The following is a 24866-nucleotide window of genomic DNA, read 5'->3' as shown; positions in this document are numbered from 1 at the left end:
TCATTTCTCACATAAACATTAGACTTCTTGTAAGTCACCCATGTCGTCCCACATTAGACACAAATTAAGATACAGTTACCACATAGTTGATTCAACAACCATGGAAATCGTGAACAAGTCTTGCCTCTAGCACATCTGTGTTAAAGAGTGACCTCTACCTATACTAACTCACAGGAACTATCTACTTCAACTTCACTACAAGATAAACTACTACTAACAGCAACAAACATGCCACTGCCAACTGTATTTATCCTACCCTTTCTGAACACCGTTAGGTCCTTCACAAGAATTTAAGCTGAATTTATCTCCAGCTTTAGCCAGCTTTCAGTGCCTTTAATGATTTGAGCACTGATGTTTTTTATTAGTGCTTGGAGCTCTGATACTTTCTCAACACAGCTTCAACAATTTACAACTGTTATACTGGTGTTTCTCAGATTTAGATTCTTGCTGCATTTGACCTGCGCCCTTTGAGACTGAACCCTTCTTGGTCTCCCCAAGGCCTTCTAACCTGAAAAAAACTGCCCAGTTTATGGCTGCTCAGTTCATGGCACATTGACCCTGCTACCCGTGTAACCACTTCCTAAATGTAATGGACTCCTGGCCTATTTAGCAGAAATCGAAACCCCACCACCCTATGGCGCAAGTGAGGAATCTACAGCCTACAGTGACAGAACCATTTGAGCCTCTGATTCAGTCCTTCCACTCAGCTCTGTACCAGAGGACCACAATCAGTCGTGTCAACTATGCTGTAAGTGGTGAGCTCTGCTTTCATCTTGCAAGCAACTGGCAGCCTTTACCACTTCTGATAACTGCTTGAAACTAAAGATAATTTCTTCAGATCCAAAGTGACACATATCATTGGCACCAACATGTGCCACCACCTGCAGTTGGCTGCACCCTGTGCTCATCATGGCATCTGGAAGGACCCATTCCATGTCCCAAATGACTCCAACTGGTATGCACACAGAGTGTACACTGCCATTCTTCCCCTCCTTGGCAGTCACATCCTTATGGGGTCCCATAACGCATCTAACATTGGAATTCCCAGCTACCAGTAATCCCACCCTCCATGATTGGCTAGATTTTGCCACCTGAGAGGTTTCCTCTAAGACATGACAAGCGACTGCATCTGCCTCAGGGGCATTGTCAGCCACGGAGATAGCACATGGAACATGTTTGTCAGACTACGGAGGAGGCATTATCCACCCCCCCCCCCCCTCCCTCCACCCGTCCCGGAAGGTTTTCACAGTCTGCCACTTTCCAAGGTAACCTCCCACTCAACCACAGGTGAGGGTGTAGTGTTTTGATAATTTCTGTGTAAATTCTAGAACCGCTCGGCCTTCTACCGTCTCGAACACACAATATTTTAAATATAAGTGTGAGAGAGACGATCTACTGCGCGCGTCACCTGTCTTTGTGTACAGTTCTGAAGTGTGTAGTGAGAAGACTGTAGACACAGTGGTCGAATGGCACCAACAGATACTTGTTGATAGCACCAGGGAAGTTGTAATGAAAGAACACAGCAGCCCCAAGGAACTTCTGTGGTTGACGAATCAACTATTTGGTAAATGTATGTGAGATGACACGGGTGACTTACAAGATGTCTAATGTTTATGTAAGAAATGATAATTTTGTTCTTTATGGAAGTTGAAACACACCGACAGTAAACTAAAAGTATCCTTTGAGTACCTACTTATTTCATGAGTAGAGAGAGAGAGAGAGAGAGAGAGAGAGAGAGAGAGAGTCATATATATATATATATATATATATATATATATATATATATATATATATATATATTCCTTTCACTAGCATCATTCTTCGGAGAAGAAGTTTTTGGAGACTGACGTAGCCGGCTATCCAGAGAAGAAGATGGGCTGTGCATATCAAGTAAGTTTACGCATGTAAAAGAAGTGAGAAGGTAGCAATCCAGCTTCACATATTCTTGTCGTCAAAACATTAGAACGTGGTGACCGGTGTGAAAGGACCAAGGGGAAAAACGGAATTTTGAGACAAAAACGAGAGAAAAAGCTGTCATGTGTTGTTGTAGCAACCGAGCATAAGACAAAAGAACCATTTCATGGAATTGGATTCTGCCTAAATATCCGATGGAGAAAATTTGTAAATGTAAATAAGGGAGAAGTAGTGAAAAAACCAAAACGAGAAAAACTGGAGAGATGATCTCGACATATTAGACTAAGAAGAGATACGCATAGAACGATACGACTAAGAAGATCTGTCTGGGGAGAATACCGCTCTCACACATCGTGGGTATGCAGATGCAGAAACCAGCATCCGACGCTGCTGGCACCAATTGCTGTTCACCAGTGCTGTGCACACATCCGATCAGTGACGCAGCCCAAATTCTATGCCGGGTGAGCGTAAAGCAGAACTTTATTGTATTAATACAATGTGGTACAAACTGTTGAATGAACTTTATTAGTGTAGTTATTATACTTAAAGGTTAATTTTTAGATGCTCACAAGGGCTAAAGCTTGTAAAATTATGGATCAGGAACAGCACGTCGGAGAAACTTCAGAACCAGGCACGGCTATGAAAATAAGTAAAGAAGGGCCAGACTGGTCTGAGTTAGTAAATCTAATCAAAGCTCAAAATGCTACTGTAAGAAAGGAACTAAATGTGACTTTAAGTGAAAAAATAGATACCCATAGTCTTTAGTTAGACTCAGTAAATGCTCAAATAAATAATAAATTAGATGTCCAGAGTGAAACCTTGAATAGTCAAGCAACCAATCTAGCTTTATTAAGTGCCAAGGTTGACGCACAGAGTAGAGAATTTAGTAATCTAAGCGAAGGCATGGATGCTTTAAAGACTGAATTTGATACTCTAAATGGTAAAGTTGAAAATTTGAAATTAGATTTAAAGAAGGAACTAACTAATTATTTAAGCATTCATGTAAATCAAATGTTTGCTGAATTCAACCAAACACAGACAAATAATTTTCAGAATTTGACCAAAAAATTAGAACTGAATATTGAGGAGAAATAAATAGTGTAGAATTAGAGATTAACGAAAAGTTTGGATCATTGGAGAATGTATGTAATGCTCAGTTTAATGCTATGAAGCAGGGATGGCATACTTTGAAAGATAGTGTTGATATGTTGTTTTTGTTGTGGTCTTCAGTCCTGAGACTGGTTTGATGCAGCTCTCCATGCTACTCTATACTATGCTAACTTCTTCATCTCCCAGTACCTACTGCAGCCTACATCCTTCTGAATCTGCTTAGTGTATTCATCTCTTGGTCTCCCTCTATGATTTTTACCCTCCACGCTGCCCTCCAATGCTAAATTTGTGATCCCTTGATGCCTCAGAACATGTCCTACCAACAGGTCCCTTCTTCTTGTTAAGTTGTGCCACAAACTCCTCTTCTCCCCAATTCTATTCAATACCTCCTCATTAGTTATGTGATCTACCCATCTAATCTTCAGCATTCTTCTGTAGCACCATATTTTGAAAGCTTCTATTCTCTTCTTGTCTAAACTATTTATCGTCCATGTTTCGCTTCCATACATGGCTACACTCCATACAAATACTTTCAGAAAAGAGTTCCTGACACTTAAATCTATACTCGATGTTAACAAATTTCTCTTCTTCAGAAACGCTTTCCTTGTCATTGCCAGTCTACATTTTATATCTTCTCTACTTTGACCGTCATCAGTTATTTTGCCCCCCAAATAACAAAACTCCTTTACTACTTTAAGTGTCATTTCCTAATCTAATTCCCTCAGCATCACCCGACTTAATTTGACTACATTCCATTATCCTTGTTTTGCTTTTGTTGATGTTCATCTTATATCCTCCTTTCAAGACACTGTCCATTCCATTCAACTGCTCTTCCAAGTCCTTTGCTGTCTCTGACAGGATTACAATGTCATCGGCAAACCTCAAAGTTTTTATTTCTTCTCCATGGATTTTAATACCTACTCCGAATTTTTCTGTTGTTTCCTTTCCTGCTTGCTCAATATACTGATTGAATAACACTGGGAAAAGGCTACAACCCTGTCTCACTCCCTTCCCAACCACTGCTTCCCTTTCATGCCCCTCGACTCTTATAACTGCCATCTGGTTTCTGTACAAATTGTAAATAGCCTTTCGCTTCCTGTATTTTACCCCTGCCACCTTTAGAATTTGAAAGAGAGTATTCCAGTCAACATTGTCAAAAGCTTTCTCTAAGTCTACAAATGCTAGAAATGTAGGTTTGCCTTTCCTTAATCTTTCTTCTAAGATAAGTTGTGTTCCAACATTTCTACGGAATCCAAACTGATCTTCCTCGAGGTCAGCTTCTACCATTTTTTCCATGCGTCTGTAAAGAATTCGCGTTAGTATTTTGCAGCTGTGACTTATTAAACTGATAGTTCAGTAATTTTCACATCTGTCAACACCTGCTTTCTTTGGGATTGGAATTATTATATTCTTCTTGAAGTGTGAGGGTATTTCCCCTGTCTCATACATCTTGCTCGCCAGATGGTAGAGTTTTGTCAGGACTGGCTTTCCCAAGGCCATCAGTAGTTCTAATGGAATTTTGTCTACTCCCAGGGCCTTGTGTTGATAAGCATAGCAAATTAATGCCTGTCATTCAGTCGCAAATTACAGGTGTAAGTACACGAGTAGACAGTGTAGAAAGAAGCTTCAAAGAGAAGATAGCAAGGTCTGGTATCATAAATGTGAGTAGTCTGGAGGAGCAGGTAGAGTAAATTATAGACTGCAAAGTTACAGAGAGAATAACATCTGGGAATGCATTGCCTATGGCTTCTTCTGAATTTACTGATACCAGGAAGTGCATAGACGAACTCTGGAGAGAAGTCAAAGTTATCCAGGAACATCTAGAAAAAAGAGTATCTTCACCTAATGTTGGGTTAACTAGGGAAGTGGCGACTGATTTGCAGTGGGGAGACTTTCAAAGGAAATTTGAAGAGAAATACTGGTCTGCCAGTGCACAAGAAAAGTTAATATCAGATCCGTGGGACCCAGGCGGAGTCATATATCCCCCAGGGACGCTAACATTCTGAGTTAACGGGCAGAGTGACGACCGTCGCGTCCCGAGCTGTTTTCAGTGTTTCTTCAATAGTATTTTTTGTGCACCAAATTTCTTCAAAATTTTAAGCTACTCTACCATCCCACACTCAAAGATACTATGAAAAAAAAAGTATTAAATAGCGTTTGTGATTACGTCATCCCCAATGATTCCTGGTGGGGGATTTCCTTGTTCCATTCAGTCAGACTACTAACAACCTCTCACTCCCTATAAAATCACTTTGGGGACTCAAGAAGCTTCTGCATATGTGTTTCTGGTACTACTCTTATGTATGCATGAGGTAGGGATTTGCACACTGCATTCGCACCTGCCTGTCCCCAATCCAGACTTGTCCCAATTTTGCTCAGGTGCAGCATGAGGTGGAAATTTGCACACATGTTGTCGCCAATCTCTGTCATTTGGCACAGCCAGCCTTGGGACAAGATATATTAAGTGCACCTGGTGAGCTCTCATCTCCCTCGGTTTCGACTGGTGTGGTCTCCACGTATAATTAAGTCATATTTTTGCTTGGAATGATCTTCATACATAATCTCTTCACCAGTTTCTTTGCAAACCTGTTTGTAGAGGTCTTGGTAAAATCAGTGTCATCAATTTTTTACATATTATTGATATAAGGTGTCATTACGATGACTCCAACACTGGTTTTCTTGAAAGATGCCGGGTAATCCTCTGATTGGTCACATATTTCTAGGTAAATATGGAGAAATGTGTCCTGGTGCATAACTTTCAAAGTAAGTTCTGAAGTCATGAGAATACTATTCTCATACTGAATGTAATATAATCAGCCCAGAGTTCCAATTTATATTTCTTGATGCATATTTTTCATAGTGAACTGAAGGAAATATAAGTTAGCAAAACGTATAATGTTGGATGACTAATTAAACAACTGTGATAACACTGTATATAGATTTTCTGCCTTGTACAGAATCCCTTTTATGAGATGTTTTGTAGATGGGAGGGTTTATATCAGTTTTGAAAGGGGTGGGTATTGTGGATAACAACATGATTTACGAGAACACATAATTCATGACTAACACAAAACACACACGACACCTTACAAACGACTCTCACAAACAAGGGTGCCTGGTTCTTCATCACTTGCCATTTCCATAGGCTTGCTAAGATTTCTTTCTGGGACCTCAAGGGTGATGGTGGGAATGTCCATTCTGTAGGAGACAATTTAACACCAAACCTCCTGCAGTGTCTCACTCAAGTACCTACAAGGTAGGGATCCTGGGGAAGGGCGCTGGGAAGGGTTTCCTGTCTTTGGGGCTATCTTCTTTCTCTTCTTTGATCTTAGCAGCCATTTCTATTTATTTCCTTTCTTACTTCTCATTTGAGGACCTATCTATTTTTTCCCTCTTCCCATATTCATCTACTTCTATCGCAGCAGTCCTTCCTGCTTTCCGTGGCTTCCAATAACCTACATCTTATCTAATCATGATGCTTATTTAAGAAAAGTCAGTGTAGCAAATACTTCGATAAATTGATGAATAGTAGGATAGTGAGACTTGAATTGTACGTAGACATAGTACATACTAATGGTATAGGAGTTGAGAAGTAGAGGAGGACTCCAGAGATTAAATGATGTATTATAAAAGTGAATCTGAAGTGTAAAATAGATTTTTAACTTTACCAGGAAATAACACTCCATGCAGAGGGGGCCTCAGTCCATTGTACCTCATTTCGAGGAAAAAAAAAAAAAAATCTAGACACTAGAGTGTAAGATCAAAGCTAAGAGAAAAAATATATGTTGTTTATCGACTGAGTATCAGGCATGTAAAGTGTTTTAATTTAGGAAAAAAATGTTTTTGGTGATGGACTGAAGTCCTTTCTGCATGGACCAAAATAGATTTTCAGGCTTTTAGTAGTTTCTTGAGGAAAATATAATGATTCCTTTGTTACTTTGAGGATATGCTTATAGTTTAGGAATGTGGAAGGATCATGAGCATTAGATAAAGCAAAACAACTGGTTTTCAATTAATATTTGTTAAGAAAATAACTGAGAAGAAAAACAATTCAATACATCATTTTGAGTTTCTTTAGTCATCTTGCTCTTCACTGTTAACAACGTCCCTTGTGGGACAATGTGTCACTTTGTGGTAGAATTCTTCATGCTCATTCGGTATATAAGGTAATAATCTAGTAATTTCCTTTATTTTTGCTGCTTTTATTGGAGCTTTCCCCATGGGATTTGCACATTTGGGTGGAAAAGTAGAATGTGACGTAAGGCCAGGTTGAGACAGATGGAATGTGTGTTTCACAATATCATCAATACACTGGGATGTTATTATACATAGACAGAGTTGGCTACTGTATGAAAAGTACATCATTGTACTGATTCCGAAGTGTACTTTCTGGTTTCATGGTACTGACTTCAGTATAGTTCTTCTGATATGCAGTTTCTTTTATAAAGAATTGGTCATCAGTTCTTGAAATCCAAGATATCCTCTGTTTTCATGTCACATAGTTTAAATTTCACTGATGTGCTACTCTCTATGATCAGTTTGGTTATTTCATGCACACAATGTAGTTGATCATGCCTTCAAAGGGTGCGTTTGATTGTAGCAAAATCCCTGTCACAGGGCAAAAAAAAAATGACCTCTGACTGGAAAGAACTGCTCAATTTGTTTAAATTGGCCAGTGTCTGTTAAAAATAGAAGCAGCCTTCCTAAAGTGTGGTTCTTATTCTGCCCTGCACAGTTAATGGAATACAAATGTAGCTCTGTATTTTCAGCAGGAATGTCCTGCAGGTAATTATACAAGAAAGAACATACCTCATTGCATCCCTTCCTGGCAATACCCTTATGATAAATGTATATTTTGGCTTTATTCTTCGCAATATCGTGAATGCAAAACACATTAGTAGTCACATTTGTTTTCTTCCCCTCCCTTGCAGCTATATCCCTAAGGGGCCCCATTACGCGCCTGACATTGGAGCTCCCAACTACCAGTAAGCCCACCCTCTGCAACCGCCCAGATCTTGTAGACTGAGGGACAACCCTGGAACAGGACAAGCAGCCGTGTCTGGCGAAAAATCAGTATCAGCCAGAGACAGAGCCTGAAATCGGTTCGTCAGACAAACTGGAGAGGCCTTCCGTTCAGCCCTCCGGAATGTCTTTCGCCCCCTCCCACACCTCAAGACGACCTCCCACTCTACCACTGGTGAGGGGTCAGCCTCAGTATGGGCAGTATCCCAGGCAGCCACAGCCGTAGTCCGATCAGGGGATGCGTGGGACGAGCTGGCCGTCCCCCACAAACCCCCGTACGGACCCCCACACTGATGCCCATTGGCAACAGCCTCAAGCTGTGTGACCGAATCCAACACTGCGTGAAGCTGAGAGCAAAGGGATGCCAACTCAGCCCTCATCTGAACACAGCAGTTGAAGTTCCTATCCATGCTAAATATTGTTGTTCAAAGAACGTCTGAACTAATCTACAGAGAGCACAAACAATTCAACACAAGATTTAAACAGTTATTAAAATACAAGACTGCCTAGTAAATGGAGTAATGCTGCTACTTGCGCACTGCTGATACACTGCTTGGCGGCAGAAGGCTAACTGTACTGTCAGTAACATACAAAGACTATTTGAAAGAAAAAAACAAATGACAGATGACTACACGACTTTACACGTCACAGATATTAAAAATGCAAATCTACCCCTGCTAAATACGAAACCACACAATGATCTGGCGGATTTAACTAAACAAGTGCATTAAGAACACTCAACAAATTTTCAACTTGACTACAACACTTATATGAACGCTAAATAAGCCACTTGCTGCTACTTGCGCCCTCCTGACACACTGCTCGGTGGCAGAAGGCTAACTGCACCTCCAGCATTCAGTTATCCAGAAAGTATTATATTTAGTAGGGGATATATGATAGATTCGCTGTGATCGGCAAGTTTATAAAGTGTTTGTTGAGGTGTCAAGTTACTGTGTTATGACACGTGCCAAGAAAAACACTATCTCCAGTCGTAAGGGCGATATGGATTTGACGTGGAAAACTGCGATTTCAGCCCATCGATAGCCATGAGGAGGATGAAAGATTTTACATGGAAAATTATGTCCAGTCATAAGGAGGATATAGACAGTGATATTTCAACGTGAGACTCGTCCCAGAGCCACAACTGTCAGGAGGAGGTATTTTCAGTGCTTCACTCATTGTCGAATGTCACCAGATAAGTGCTCCAATTCTAATATTTAATTGTAATTACAGTTATAAATATGTGGCTGGATTTCTTAGGACGACTGTTCAGGTTTGTGGTCAGAACAAATTGACATTTCAGGTTTAACTGTCATGAGCAGTGGGTACAAAGGCAAGTTCCACCTGGCCGGATAATCCGTTCTTGCCCATAGTTGCGGTGACAAATCCCATTGGTGGCCCTCGCGGCGCTCTCTGGGTAGCTAAACAGCGAACCAATATTCAGTAGTAATTGGCTGTGTCTGTGATTGTGTGTGTTGCATGTATTCTCTGTGGGAAATTGAGCAATTTAATATCAATCACTGCCAATTGTTGGCGTTGGACATACTGATAACACTCGAATTTCTATCACTCCAATCATCCCCAGATGTCCTCCATGGCTGGTGCATTGTACTGTAGCATGCACACGCACCCATGACTGCAAACTTGGTGGAAGTTTTCCCCAAACTCTGCGGATTGGTACGGATGGTGTACAAGGGCACCGGCACGATGCATGTGGACATCTGGTGAGTGAGTGGGCTGTATGTACATGAGTTTTCAGTGATCTGAGGCATCTAGCCATGACAACTACTGAGCAGACATAAAGAGATTGGGAATTCCACAACTATGACGGTATAAATTCACGCCGAAGTTTGAAGTTCCACTTATCATTTCATACAGCACTGTTTCCAATCAAGACTTCAAAACTCTGATTGGTCAATTTATTGTTTCCAATACTGTTACTAAGAGCACACACATCAACCCAACCTCTCAGCAGATTGTGTAAGAACATGGCATGCAACTGAGCTGAAATTTGAAATTCTCAGCTACCTCCAACGTAATGGACCTACTGCCTGATGACCTCAATGTGCCATTATACATCAACAGCAGGCAAGGAAAAGAAAGTCTGGAAGTGTTTGGCAAAGGGGCGGTTGAAGGATAGAATCCTGCCACATAAACCAGTCCTAATATCCACCAATAGGATGCAAGGGAAAACTGCCCACACACAAAGAGGATCGATTTAATTAGTTAATTAGTCGATCAGTCTGACAGAGTGGGGGAATATTTCCAAGAGATCCATAGCTGGGGATTTCCCAGGTGCCCGCTAGTTTGTTCAGGACAAATGTAGGGTTAGTGTGGCATGTGACACATGCTACCTATTTCTTCTTGAATGCCTTTGTTCCATGTATTACGAGTTTCCATAGGAGTGGAAGTGTGAGAACAAAGGGATGTACCGGCTACTAACGCCAGGCCTGCTAAAGAGGCGAGGAGGGCAGGAGGGGAGGAATGAAAAGGAGGAGAGGTGGAAGGACATCTTGGTCCGTGTGTGTTTGCATATGTTGGTTTACACAAACAGGAGGGAACCACTTGAGGCACAGAGAGGGAGAGAGAAAGAGAGAGGGAGAGAGTGAGGCAGGAAGTGAGTCTGGTATCAAATTTCAGAGGGATGTCACTACATGATGATGTGTTAGCAGAGGATTAGTGTGGTTCTGCAGCTGCGACGTTCCCTGTGCACAGTGATTTACGTGGCAGTCAGCAGTATGATTGGGAGTTATTTTTTCGACGGTATCGATATGCAGAATGACTTGCAATGACAAACAACTGGTTCTATGCCTGGACAACATGTTTTCTACCTGTCTGCCAAGTATTTCGGTGGTTTTGTACTGATCTATACATGCGGACACCCAGTTCAATAGATTCCCAGTTAGGCATTTGCCATGCACTGGTATCCAGCAGGGGAAGGCTGAATTGCCCTCTCTGTTTATTGATCGGATAGCCACTGCATTGCTATTTATTTATTTAATGGGATAATAATAATTATTAAAAGGTGGCAATTTTATTTAAGCACTGCTTTTACTCTTTCGATTGTTGCGAGTCAGCAATAGTGCAATGCTGCTCGCTTTGGAGAATACACATTTTATAAGAATTATTTGGTCCAGGAAACACTTTAGCGATCATGGTTGCGGTTATCATTTCTGAAAGACGCAGGTTCGATTAAAGCTGTGTGCACTTTTGCGCGTATAATGAAAATATACGTCGCATAACAAAAAGAAACATGCGAATCACAACCGTGATCAAATGAAGAAAATATATGATAACATAAATGTTCTTCGCTGTTATTCAGGACAGGCTCAGATTAGACCTTGCAATTTTTAGTTATAGGAAATCACAAGACGTTACACTTTAGAGATATTTGTTTTGAATAACTTGTATTTACCTTCTCCCTCTCTCCTTTTTACAGCCTTTATACCTTCACATCGATTAAGGAACTTTTCCTTCTCTACCGACCAGTACGAGAACAAAATTCAGACTCAACAAAATGTCTTACATCGAATTATTACATGCTTAACCCTTAACAATCATATGTAGTTTGGTAGTACAAACAATGCTAATTTATTCCGTGCACTAGAAAGTCTTTGATACACTGAGCACAAAAATGAAAATAATAAAATTATAATTACATTTTTAATATCATGAATACTTCTTTAAATCATGAAAATAAGGTTTGACATCGTCGTAATATTAATTTTCATCATTGTAGCACTACATTGCCCCCTTTGGATGTACAGTCACACTTGTCTGACTGGACATCCAAGCAGGCTTATTTTCCTTGTCTGTTCTGTTTAAAGTTCACTGTGTTCTTTCACTTGGAAGCATGTGCTTTGTTTACTTTTAAGCCTCAGGGATTTTGAGTTACGCTCCCACATTCGGGCAAAGGCCAATGGGAAAAACCCCGGAAAAAAAAACCACGGCAGAGCGAGCACATCTTCCATACCCTCTTTTTTAATTTTCAATATTTGAATATTCACTTCGTATGACATTTAATAATGGTACAATTTCGTGATAGTGCTGCTGGTGACGACGGCTGGCAACTTGGTGTACTGCAACACCAATGTCTCGCCCCATCAGGTAAGTCTGCGATGGACTGCGATGACGTGGCAGGGTGCGGCAAGGGATGACGGACGATGTCGCTGCAGTATGCTGCCCTCACCGGCATGTGTGCTCAGCATCGCAGCATACAGTCACATGAAATTCAAACAGCAGTATCAGTTCCTTAAATTAACATCTAAATTACATCATATTTCACGCACTCTTTCACTCAACAAGAAGAATGTGTTTTTTTTTTTTTTTTTTTTTTTTTGTGAAGTGTTTGACTGTTTGTGAGTTTTTTTATCATGATGCAAGTCCATTCGTCCTTCCGACGTAACTGACTATCTGCAATTAAAGGTTCATGTAATTACGTTCCAACATTGATACAGTTCTACAACGGGTTTAATGATATAGTCAGTAGCAGTTCCCAACACTGTTACGACTCACCACTGTTGCTGACTGATCGATAAAAACACTTGCTCTTGAGCTTTAGTTTGCCTGGAATGTTATGTCCACGCATGTGGTCCCAATAACGCTCTGAATACTTGGCATTACTAAACACTCGTAGCACAAAATTTGAAAACGAAATCATGGTAACACAACGCACCCATTAAGTGTCCACTTTTGTGTTTAATTCCACTCTTTTGCCAGTGAAATAAAGTTCGTATGCGCAGAGGATAATGTTCACAGGAAGTCTTTGTTCATAGGTCATCTGTGACATGTTCACTCTACCACGTAGTCACTTGATCACAGTTATCAAGTCTGACAAGGTAAAGTCCTTGTGCTACCCATAAGAATGTCTTTACACAGTCTAGTTACATAATGATAAATAACTGAATGATTGTACATGTCAAATTAAGTACATAATTGTAGTCATTTACAATATAAAAGCAAATCCTAAGTCATATATTTTCTCGAAAAGGTGCTCCTGGACTTACAAAGAATTGTGCAGTGATAAACACAAGTCTGTATATGTTTGTCTGTGTAATGATCTGTTCAGTCATGGACAACATCTTGTTCGACCTGGTTTATAGCTCATGCAAGTCCGAGCACTAACTTACGGTGGAAAATTTGTTAAACCTATACGTAACTCACGTAAACTTTACATGTTGTAAGTGTATCCTGTACACAGTCTGAAAGAAAAAAAGAACATAACCTGCTCACCCTAGTGAGTTCAAAATAGTTAACAATCAACAAAATGAAACGTTTATTTTCTAAAGTCACTATATCCTACTGTTGTGTGAAATATGCAGTTCTGTTCACTATTCGTAGTTTCACACGCATAAGTTCCTGAAAGTTTACTAAATCTCAACAAGTTTGTATTATGTTTGATTAAGTGTCTTAGGGTGGAATCATCTTGAAGCAATTCTTCTTCTCCTTGCTGCAGCTCGGCGTCCTCTTCTCCATCGAACTGGAGCTGAAATTTTCTTACAACTAATTGGTATTCTGAGAGACTCTTCCTCCAAGCAGTACTGATGCTTCCAATGTTGTATGTTCCTATTCTCCCACACGCCACATCGCAGTGTGTCCATGAAATACTTATACACTAGTCCATTAATTAATAATTGTCACTTAGCCTACTCGCACAGTACTTGAGTCTTTGATGTTTGACTTCACCTCATTACGACACACGTAAAAGGTCATCTACTGTACTTAAGATACATATCTTTTCAAGTCTTTGTGATTGTATAGTCCTTTCTGTCTATTTGAGTTGGGATAGACCAAGAAATAACTATTTTTATGTGGTGTACCTAAGATCACAAATGGTCCTGAATATAACGGAAACCACTTCTTTATTTTTCTCTTTAATAATGATGACTTCGGATAATTCCTTACTAACACCACATCTCTCATGTTAAATTGTTGAGTATTCTGTAGTCTCCAGTTGTGTGATTCTTGCCGTTTCTGTGCATTCTCGTATAGTGTGACCAATGCTTGTCTCACTTTGTACTCCCAGTCTTCCGGTTTGGTATTTAGTTTTGGAAGTGGGTAGACCCAACTATTGTTCTCTTTTGTTTCTAATGTGAGTTCTGCTGGAGTAAAACCTGTCGATAAATGTGGTATGTAGTTTACAACACTTTCAAATGGCTCTGTGTATTCTACCCACTTAGTTTGTTTAGCTGAGCTGTACGTTCTCACAAAGCGATTAAACTCGCGGAACACACGTCCCGTGGGATTACCTTCGGGGTGGAACTTCGAAACGAAAATTGGTTTTATATTATGTTTCTCTAAGAATTTCTTCCAGGTAACACTCGTAAAATTTGAGGCATTGTCAGAGAGTAATGTTTCTGGCGTTCCGAAATGAGGTATGTAATCATTTTCCAATAGGTTTATTATTGTTCTCGTGGCTGTTGTTTTTGTAGCAAATAGCTTTACAAACTTAATAAAGTTATCTAGAACTGCTACGAGGTATTTGACCCCCTCCTCTGGCGGTTGGCAGAGGTCCAGCGATGTCAATACTTAAAAGTTGGCGCGAAGAAGTTGGAACAATTGACTGCATTAATGTCTGCGATGATAAAGCACACGGCTTTACGCGCTGGCAAATGTCACATGCTCACCTCATCCGTAGGATCTTTCTATACATGTTATTAAAATGACAATACATTCTCAGTTTCGCCAGGCACTTCCTTGAACCAAAATGACCCCAAACATTATGTGTATATATTATTAACTTTTGCTCACATTGCTGCAGAATACATACTAGCCAGTTTCGTGAATCCTCATGTCTTCTAAAGAATAACACATCCTGATGTAACATGTAATATTTATGCAATTTCGAAGTAGGATCCGTCCTCAGTTTATCCTTGATCTCGTGCCAAATATTATCTGTATCCTGTTTTTGTGCCATATTTTTACACATGTCTAGAAAATATTTACGATTAACATTGTCCGCCATTAGTAACACTTTAAATTTCGATGCTTGCTCTGTGAGTTCACGGGTAGCCTAGACAAAGCATCTGCCACAATATTATTACTTCCTTTTATGTAAATAATCTGGAAATCATACTCCTGCAACACTAATGTCCAGCTTGCCAAACGTGCATGGAGAAGTTTACAGGTCAGCAGGAAACTCAAAGCCTGATATCAAAGTATACCCGAACGTGTCTACCATAAACATAATAATGAAATTTGCGAAACGCCTATACCACTGCCAATGCTTCAAGCTCTGTAGTGGAATATGCGCGTTCGCATTCCAATAATACACGACTTGCAAAAGATATTATTTTTATTTGCTCGTGTCCGTCTACTGTTTCTGTTTGAAATAAACACGCACTTAACCCAGTACATGAAGCATCTGAGGTTATGCAAAAATCCTTACTGAGATCTGGATGGTGCAAGATTTCAGCATTTAACAAGCAATGCTTGATCGTGTCGATATCATGTGCACACTGGTCAGTCCACACTCACGGTGCGTTCTTTTTCAGAAGCCCCAATAGATGTTCGCTGTTAAGCCATTGATTAGGCACGAACTTTCGGAAAAAGGATACAAGACCCATATATGCCTTTAATTGTCTTTTGTTGGCTGGATATGGACAATTTTTGATAGCCTTGAGTTTTGTACTATCCGGGAAGATTCCTTCTGATGATACTATATGTCCTAGAAACTTTATCTCCGTCTTTCCAAACTTGGACTTCTTAAGGTTAACCATAGCACCTGCAAGTTCAAATTTGTGTAACACCAAGTTAATTAGTTTGATATGCTCATCCCACGTTGGTGAAGCAATCAATAAATCGTCCACATAGACAGTAACTTGCTCTAACAAATCCGGGCCTAGGACAGTGTCAAGCGCATTAACAAAGACTCCGGCACTGACATTCAATCCGAATGGCAATACTCTGAATTGATAGCTTCTTCCTCTATAAATAAATGCTGTATATTTCCTAGGTCTTGGCGTTAAGACCACCTGCCAGTATGACGCGCGGAGGTCGAGGCTTGATAGATACTTTATCCCATGGAACTTCTGTAATAGTTCTTCTAGATTCTCAGGCCGCATCCTGACAGGCATAATAATTTGATTAATCCGGCGAGCGTCGAGAACCAACCTTACACTTCCATCGGATTTCATCACCGGTAAAAGTGGGTTACTATATGGTGATAACGAGGTCTCAATAATTCTCCATTCCAGCATTCGTCTAATTTCTTTTGTTACTGTTTCCCTTTTCGTGCTGGGTACTGAGTACGTTTGATGACAGTAAATTTCATGGGGAAACACTTGCATGTCGTACATGTAACCTTTAATTAGTCCAGGTTTTTTCAAAAATACTTTACGATAATTAGTGTGTCTAATAATTACTTTTGTTGCGGACTGTCAACACCAGAGGATTGTTGTACTTTTTCTACTATTTCAGAGGGGGATATTCTCCTCGTCCTTCACATCTTCCATGACCGGGAATGTACTGAAATTGAAACTATCTTGAAGCCGCCATAAATGTGTGCGAATCGCTTCTATCTTTAAAATTTGACATGCAATTCTTTGGTCTTTACCAAGTCTAACCTGATTCTCGTGTCACCGAAACACATGCTGCATTCACCCTTTGCGAGATCGATTATAGTTTCCGTTTCTCGCAAAATATCTAATTCGAGGAGACAGTTCACGGCTAAATTCTTTACAATAAGGAAGGTGCACTCTTTGGCTCCCATTCCAAAATTATTACAAATCCGTGTCTGTTCACGAACTAGTTGGGCTTTCTGACTAATGGCTCCTGTAACTCGACAATTAGTGACTGGAAAAACCGGAATCTTTCTAATCTTCTTTAAGTGAAGAAAGAACGATTCATTCAGCACAGAAACTGATGCTCCAGTATCTAATATCACCGTAGTTTGAATACCATAAATATCACAAACTATAGCTGCTTGTACAACTTCCCGTTCAAACACATTACACTTCTTCCGAAAATCTTGACATAATTCCTCTCGTATATCGACTCCGTCCTCCCTCGGGCATGGGTGTGTGTGTTTGTCTTTAGGATAATTTAGGTTAGGTAGTGTGTAAGCTTAGGGACTGATGACCTTAGCAGTTAAGTCCCATAAGATTTCACACACATCTGAACATCAACTCCGTCATTATATCTTAACATCTGCATAGTTGAACTACGTTGCTGAGCAACATCAACAGAATTATTCCTACACACTGCATCTTTTGCGTCGTTCGACCCGATCGCTGCTGATTCTATGCGACACACATTCTCATTGTTACTACACTGGTTGTCTGCACGCTTGGTTGCTCGTTATTACTAACATCATTCATGCAAGTGCCCCCTAGACACCCTGCGACTGACACACGGGAGCAGAATGTCGTCGCATCTAGTTTGACTGACTGGTACTGGTTGATGGTTGCGGTTCACTTACCTCAATGATCTTGATATTTTGATTCGGTGGTTGCCATGGCTGCGCATTCATATGCTGCTGCATGTTATTTGACGTATTTGTATTGTACGGGGGTTGTACATGATTGTTGTTGTGATATTGCGGTGGCCTAGGCTGCTGCCATTGCTGTTGTGCATAATTCTGTGTTGACCAGTTATGTAGTGGTTGCATGTTTTGCTGATTATTTGAAAAATTACCGTGATTGTAATTGGCGTTAGCTCTAAAATCTCGTTTCCGTTTCTTTGAAAAATTTCCGTTATTGTTTTGTCCACTATTGTTCTGTGGATGATAATTGTGATTCGGTGCATTACCGTACCGTCCACTTGTGTTCATATTGTGATTCTGCCATCCTGAATAATTCGGACTATTCCAATGATTTTGATTCCCATAGTAGGTGTTTCTATTACTATTGTTCTTGTGGTTTCGCCCGTTGCCATTACCATTATTCGACGAATTATTCCCATAATGGTGTCTGTCCTCTCCGATAACCAAATCTAAAGAGTCCAGTACAGATAGAAAATGTTCCACGTTGTCTTCAGGAATGTGAAACAATTTCTCCTTTAGATCACGCGGTAACTTCTCCTTTAATATCTTTAAAACATCACACTCAGGAATTGGTGTGGATAAATATTTCACTTTGTCCAGATACTTTTCGAAATATTTCCGCAAAGTACCGCCTTTTCTATTAAATGGCTCAGGACTATAAACTTCTTTTCTTAATCGTTCTTGTATCCCACGCGACCAATACTTGTTTAGAAAAGCTTGTTCAAATTCATGGAAGGAGCTGCATTGTTCAGCTTTCTGTGTCGCGAACAACGTTGGCTCACCTTGAATATGGGTAATGGTAAAGACAATTTTCTCCCTTTCGTTCCAACTTTTTGGCATTATTCCGCGGATCCCTTTGATAAACACAATTGGATGGGGTCCGTTCTTATCATTGGTAAACTTCTGAAACTGTGAATTCTTCACTAAAGCATCCTGAGTCACCAATGATTGTGTATGGTCTTGATAAACGGATGTTACTCCACGTGTTGGATTAAAATTATTGCCCGTCTGCCCCCTACTTTCAGTTAAAGGCGTTTCATAATGATCAGGGTGTGTTTCTGTGATACTAACACACTCCGGTGAACTGTTATGAGATGTTTGCATACGTATTTCATTAAGCACTTTCTGCACGTTTTGTAATTCAGTCTGGAGTTCATGAATCTTTATGTTGTTCTCATGTATCAGTTGTGTTCCTGCTCGTTGTAACATCACAGGTAGTTCCTTCTGTATAACAGTGCTAATTTGTTTGTCTTTGTCATTTAGCCGTGTGTTGAATGTGGTCACAACGCGTTCTTCTTGTTCTTTGCATTTTTGTTCTATTACGTTTTGATTATCAACCGTAAGGTTTTCTATACGTGTACTTACGTTGCGTATTTCTGCTTCCAAAGAAGTGTGTGTTTGTTGCAATTTGTCCACATCCTGGGTTACTTGCTTTACATTCTGTGGTAAGTCATGGTATGTTTGTTGCACACTTGAAATGTTGTTCTGTATAGCAGACAAGTGGGCATCTGTTTACTGTCGCAGCTGGCGATCGTGTTCTTTTAACCGGTTTTCAAGCTTTTGATCTATCTCTTTTGAGAACTGTGAAAAGCTTAACTGCGTACGTTCGTCTAATTGGCTGATGCGTTCATCCAAGGTCCTAATCCGTTCATCTACTCTGCTAATATTATTATTAATCTCAGTTGCAAGCTGTTTAGCAGTTTCTTGTTCACGCTGTATCTGTGATTGTTCCTGTATTTTAAACATTTGTTCCATTTTCATCATTAAGAGAGAAAATGGATCCATTACTGTTTGTGTTGGCTCTACCGGTTGTAAATCGACTGTAACTGGTGTTTCTTGCGGTTCTGCTTCAGTATGCACTTGAACTACCGTCTGTATTCTACCTGAGTGTTCTACAGCAGATGGATCACTGACTTTAATATTAGTGTCCTGTTCTATATCCTCTGTCTGATCTGAAAAAATATTATCAATTTCTACATCACTAGTTATTCCTTCCTCCTCTGAATGTTCTACAGTTACTTCCTGCTGTGTAGCTTTTCTTACACGTCGCACTGTTTTCACCATGTTTGCAAATGTTTGGGTGCAAGTCTAATCAGGAAAACGTCACACGCAACACATCAATTATTCCGTCACACAAAACATAAAATAATTACTACACTGCACCAGATTGGAATCAGTACTATAAATGTTCACTTTCGTTTGATTAAAATTCAGTTCCAATCTCGTTCAGTTAACCTCTACTGAAAACACTTGATGCTGTATTTTACTGATCCTTCTCGCAGTTATTTAAATATAATTGACTCTTATAGCTTCCTAAGAGGACACACTCACAAAACGTGATTTTTTTTTCAGCACCAGGTTGAAGAAGATGATGTGCCTACCTTATGCAGTGCTTCGTTCTGCTGCCGCTGGGATGGAATGGTACAGCAAAAATATCGTGCTTAGGGTCGTCGTAGATTTCCGTTCATTACAGCAAGAAACAAATTGAAAAAACACACATTAGCACACATATATAAGCTAGTCCTGTCAATAGGTTGCCACTGAATTGCCCTCTCTGTTTATTGATTGGATAGCCACTGAATTGCTATTTATTTATTTAATGGGATAATAATAGTTATTAAAACGTGGCAATTTTATTTAAGCACTGTTTTTACCCTTTCGATTGTTGCGAGTCAGCGATAGTGCAATGCTGCTCGCTTTGGAGAATACACATTTTATAAGATTTATTTGATCCAGGAAACACTTTTGCGATCACGGTTGCGATTTAGACGGTATTCGCGTAATTGTACTGATTAAAAGTTATCGTTTCCGAAAGACGCAGGTTCGATTAAAGCTGTGTGCACTTTTGCGCGTATAATGAAAATACTATAACACGTCGCGTAACAAAAAGAAACATGCGAATCACAACCGTGATCAAACGAAGAATATATATGATAACATAAATGTTCTTAGCTGTTATTCAGGACAGGCTCAGATTAGACCTTGCAATTTTTAGTTATAGGAAATCACAAGACGTTACACTTTAGAGATATTTGTTTTGAATAACTTGTATTTACCTTCTCTCTCTCTCCTTTTTACAGCCTTTATACCTTCACATCGATTAAGGAACTTTTCCTTCTCTACCGACCAGTACGAGAACAAAATTCAGACTCAACAAAATGTCTTGCATCGAATTATTACATGCTTAACCCTTAACAATCATATTTAGTTTCGTAGTACAAACAATGCTAATTTATTCCGTGCACTAGAAAGTCTTTGATACACTGAGCACAAAAATGAAAATAATAAAATTATAATTGCATTTTTAATATCATGAATACTTCTTTAAATCATGAAAATAAGGTTTGACATCGTCGTAATATTAATTTTCATCGTTGTAGCACTACAAGGCTTTGGAGTTTCCCAGGCAAAAGCTACTTTGCTTGCAGTTCAGTCCGGCCACGACTGATGGTGGGTGCATGCCTAGAAGTGCTACACAACAGGACCTGGCTACTTGAGAGAGAGAGGGAGAGAGAAAAAGGGGGGAGGGGAGAAGGAGAGAGAGCATGTGTTTCGACAGGAATTTAATGGGTATCAATATCAAAGGGTCCCATCACTTACACTTTGTTTGGGAATTAATGTGACTTCCTGTCTGTGTGCCTCTCTGCTGACATGAATGCATAGTAATATGCAAGGTAGCTGACGGTGCGACAGTCGTCGGGTGCAAGCAGGTGTAGTGCAGGCTCTCTCCCTGTCCTGCAGTAGGTGTGAAGATGCAGTTGGAAGATTTTTAACAGTGTAATTACGTGTCTTGAATATGTGGGGTGTGGTGTCACCGCCAGACACCACACTTGCTAGGTGGTAGCTTTAAATCGGCCGCGGTCCATTAGTACATGTGGACCCGCGTGTTGCCACTGTCAGTGATCGCAGACCGAGCGCCACCACACGGCAGGTCTCGAGAGACTTACTAGCACTCGCCCCAGTTGAACGGACGACTTAGCTAGCGAGGCAACACTGACGAAGCCTCGTTTATTTGCAGAGAAGATAGTTAGAATAGCCTTCAGCTAAGTCAATGGCTACGACCTAGCAAGGAGCCATAGCAATTGATAGTTATCGTATGAAGCATGTCTCATCAAGAACGATGTATACAAAGGATGGATTAAAGTTAAGTATTCCAACAGCTACGTACTTTTCTTTATAGCATTCATTACGTATCCTGTTTCAGACCTCACGCTATCCTGCGTGAGCTTATAGCGTGCATTTCGTCCTCCTCTCTCAATTAGTGTGCGTTGTGTTGGCTAATCTGCCGACACAACATGGGGTCTTGCACACTCATTGCTAATAGGATGCCTACGGGATGCAGCGTTCTCGGAATGCTATACAGCAATTCAATCGAGTAACATTAGTAGTTTATTTCCAGAAAGCATATTGACCGTACTTCACTTCACTATAGCAAATGTCGCTAGCGAGAGGCGACATGAAAACAGTACAGTTCTTGCTATACACAAAGTCCAAGGAAACACTTCATACTGATTACGTTGCAGACTCGGGCCGATCTGGACGGTCGAGGCTAGTAGGAGCGTCGTTTATATGCACTTGTTGCAGGGGGCGCGCCTGGCGCAGCGCGGTCTGATTCCGCGCACCATTGGCCGCCGTTTCCTCACAGCCTTCTCTGGTCTTGCATTCCGCCTCTTCGTTCCGGCGTTTATGGTAACGCCACAACAGAGTTATGCTGACGTTGATTTCGTGACAGTATTCCTTGCGCGATCGGGAAAAAAAGCAATCTATTTAATTACTTCTTTACAATGTATTATACAAGATCTGCATCTTACGAAACAGGAAAGAATGATGAGCTTTTCCCACCAAGGAAATAAGAGATCCAACCCCTGGGAATTGAGTTTTATAAACAAACAGTATATCCTTTGCTACGTAATTGAATTACTTGTCGTGAGATCCTTTCTCTCCAGCACAGGCTGAGTCCTTTTCTTGCCAATTTCCAGAGGGGGGAGGGAGAAAGTGTGAGTGAAGGATGGAAGAGCTGGGGGTTTCCCCAAAGGATGAGGCGTTAATTAAGCCATTGATTTGATTAATTAGTCAATAAATTTGATATTTAATGTGTGCTTGTATCCCCAAGGAGGTTTCCCAGAGGGGTGGGTGATGAGGGGTGGGAGGAGTGTGGGGGTTTATCAGAAGGGCAGATTATCCCCAGGGGCTGATAAATCAACCCCCAGAGGTCATAAATCAATTAACAGAACAGTAGGTAAGGGGAATAGGAGGAGCTCTTAAATCAGTCAAGTTTGCCCCTAAATGTATGCAAGCCACGCTTACAAAATGCCCCAGAACGCATTTTTCCAGTTACTAGTGTGTCTCTTATGTTGTACCTTGAAGCTCCATCCTGTATGTTCTAATGTTCTATGTAGAACTTATTAGAGCTACTGCAATTAATTTTGTATGTCCCTGATTTTGCAAATGGTGAGGTAGTATTGGTTACTACCAGGATGTTATTCTGCAGATGATTTTCAGTCCTAAAGCTTATCTGAACACTTTTGTTCCCGAATATTTTCACTACTCTGTGTGATATTGTTCCTACATACGGCGTCACTGCGTATATAGGTTTCTCGTTTACATGTTCTTTGTGTAGTGTGAGAAGAAAATAACTCGTTTTTTTATTTAATAAGGTAACTTTGTTTATTTATGCTTTTGGAAAGTTCCATTACATATAATACCATCTAATGAATGGCACGGCTGATGTCATTGAACTATGTGTATTCCCTTAACTCTCTTACTGTACTTCCCCATAAATGTATTAGGCGTACATGAAGTCAGCATGGGCCGCACATATGTTTCTAGTTCTGGACCTCCACATGGCTTAACCCAGCCTTGCTTGTTAAGCAGTTCCATATGTCACATCTGCTCTGTCTTTAGGAAATGCTCTGCATATGTCAATAGCAACAATGACAGATGGTCCACTTGGTAGAATAAGATGTAGTTTTATTCTTTGACACTGCCTGAAACATAATAAATAAATTTTCAACGTTTTGTAATTTACTCCTTGTATTATGAAGGTACAACAGTTTGCATTTTTCACCTCATATTATGAAGGTAACAGTGCAAATTTTCTCACACGCATAAGGACTCCACAGTATCCCCATACATTTCTTCTATGACTCCCTGGTTAACATCTGCTACATCTCATTACCGACTGCTGCTTGTGTCATGGAACTGTAGAGCAAGGGGAAGCTTTGGTCAGCCTCGAGTCCTCAGGACCTCTCTGTGAATGGCAGTTCACAGTGTAGGCTGTGTAGTGACGAGCAGCTCAGTGCGGCTGATAAGAAGCAACACATGCTAAAGCCCTGCATAAAGGAAGCAGTGACAACCTTTTATGTGTGGATTGGTCAGCCGAACATCACATGGTACAAAGCAGCCATTAGTATTACCTGAGAGTAAATGGGAGAATTGATCTAATTAGCCATTATCTTAGTATATGGAGGTGTGTGAAACATACAGACCCATTTTATATTAAATTAAGAGCCTAACAAAACATGCCAAGTTGTCTGGAGTGAAGAACGCCACAGTGTTGCGCAGTAAATTGCTGTTCAAGGACAGAAGTTCTTCTCAAATTTCACTAGGCAAAAGGATTATGGAAAGGTGCAAGATATGGCCACATTGAACTGGAAGGAAAGATTCATTCCCATACAAGTCTGCTGGACTAGTTGAGATATATAAACATTTCTTCATTGCGGATTATGTAACAATTAATTTATATACCCCATTACTTAGAACTTGCAACACAATATCACCTTTAACATAACTGGTAGCATGTGAGACTCCAAATGCCAAGTTCATAGTATCATTCCCAAATCAGTGAACTTTTTTTTCGCTTAATACTAACGTCTTTTTAAGTCAACTTTATTCATGCTACAATTATGTAAAAGCCTTAAATTCCATATCATATTCCATTTTAAATCTGTTTTCATTTATTTTCTTTAATTTACATGTGAATAACTTGAGACGAATCACAAGAATGGTGTTAAGAAACTGTGTTTAATGCCTGCTGCAGCTCTCATTCTGAAGAATTTGAGAAACTATTTAACAATTTCTGACCATTATTCTTCCTGTATTTAAGGGTGAGGAGGGCAGGGGGGGGGGTAGGTTTCTGGGCTTATGCCTCCCCTGCCTACATGTGAAATTATACATATGTTTATCTTACATCTCTGCACACAATATCGTAATACTATGGGAGTTGAAAACAAGGGTTAACAACATCTCTGCTTCAGTATGTGAAAATGTGGGCATGTGCTTCTGCAGTATGCCAACAGCAGACAGTTTCCGAACGAATCTCACACAAAAGAGAATCATC

At 40.2% G+C, this 24866-nt stretch overlaps 1 protein-coding gene across 1 annotated transcript in view; it reads left to right on the top strand.

Annotated features, from left to right (window-relative positions):
• The window catches only part of LOC126469408 (lysophospholipase D GDPD1-like), a 171261-nt gene extending 150615 nt beyond the window's left edge, over positions 1 to 20646 (top strand). Inside the window, exons 7-8 of the mRNA XM_050096632.1 lie at positions 19880 to 19948; positions 20608 to 20646. Of these exons, the coding sequence (XP_049952589.1) occupies positions 19880 to 19948; positions 20608 to 20631 (93 nt within the window). The 3' untranslated portion in view covers positions 20632 to 20646. The remainder of the gene's footprint in view (positions 1 to 19879; positions 19949 to 20607) is intronic.
• The last annotated feature ends 4220 nt before the right edge of the window (positions 20647 to 24866 follow it).

The sequence above is a fragment of the Schistocerca serialis genome, chromosome 1 (assembly GCF_023864345.2).
Source record: "Schistocerca serialis cubense isolate TAMUIC-IGC-003099 chromosome 1, iqSchSeri2.2, whole genome shotgun sequence".
Taxonomy (NCBI): Eukaryota; Metazoa; Arthropoda; class Insecta; order Orthoptera; family Acrididae; genus Schistocerca; species Schistocerca serialis.
Note: the sequence above shows the minus strand (reverse complement) of the source record. Positions and strands in the feature narration are given on the sequence as shown.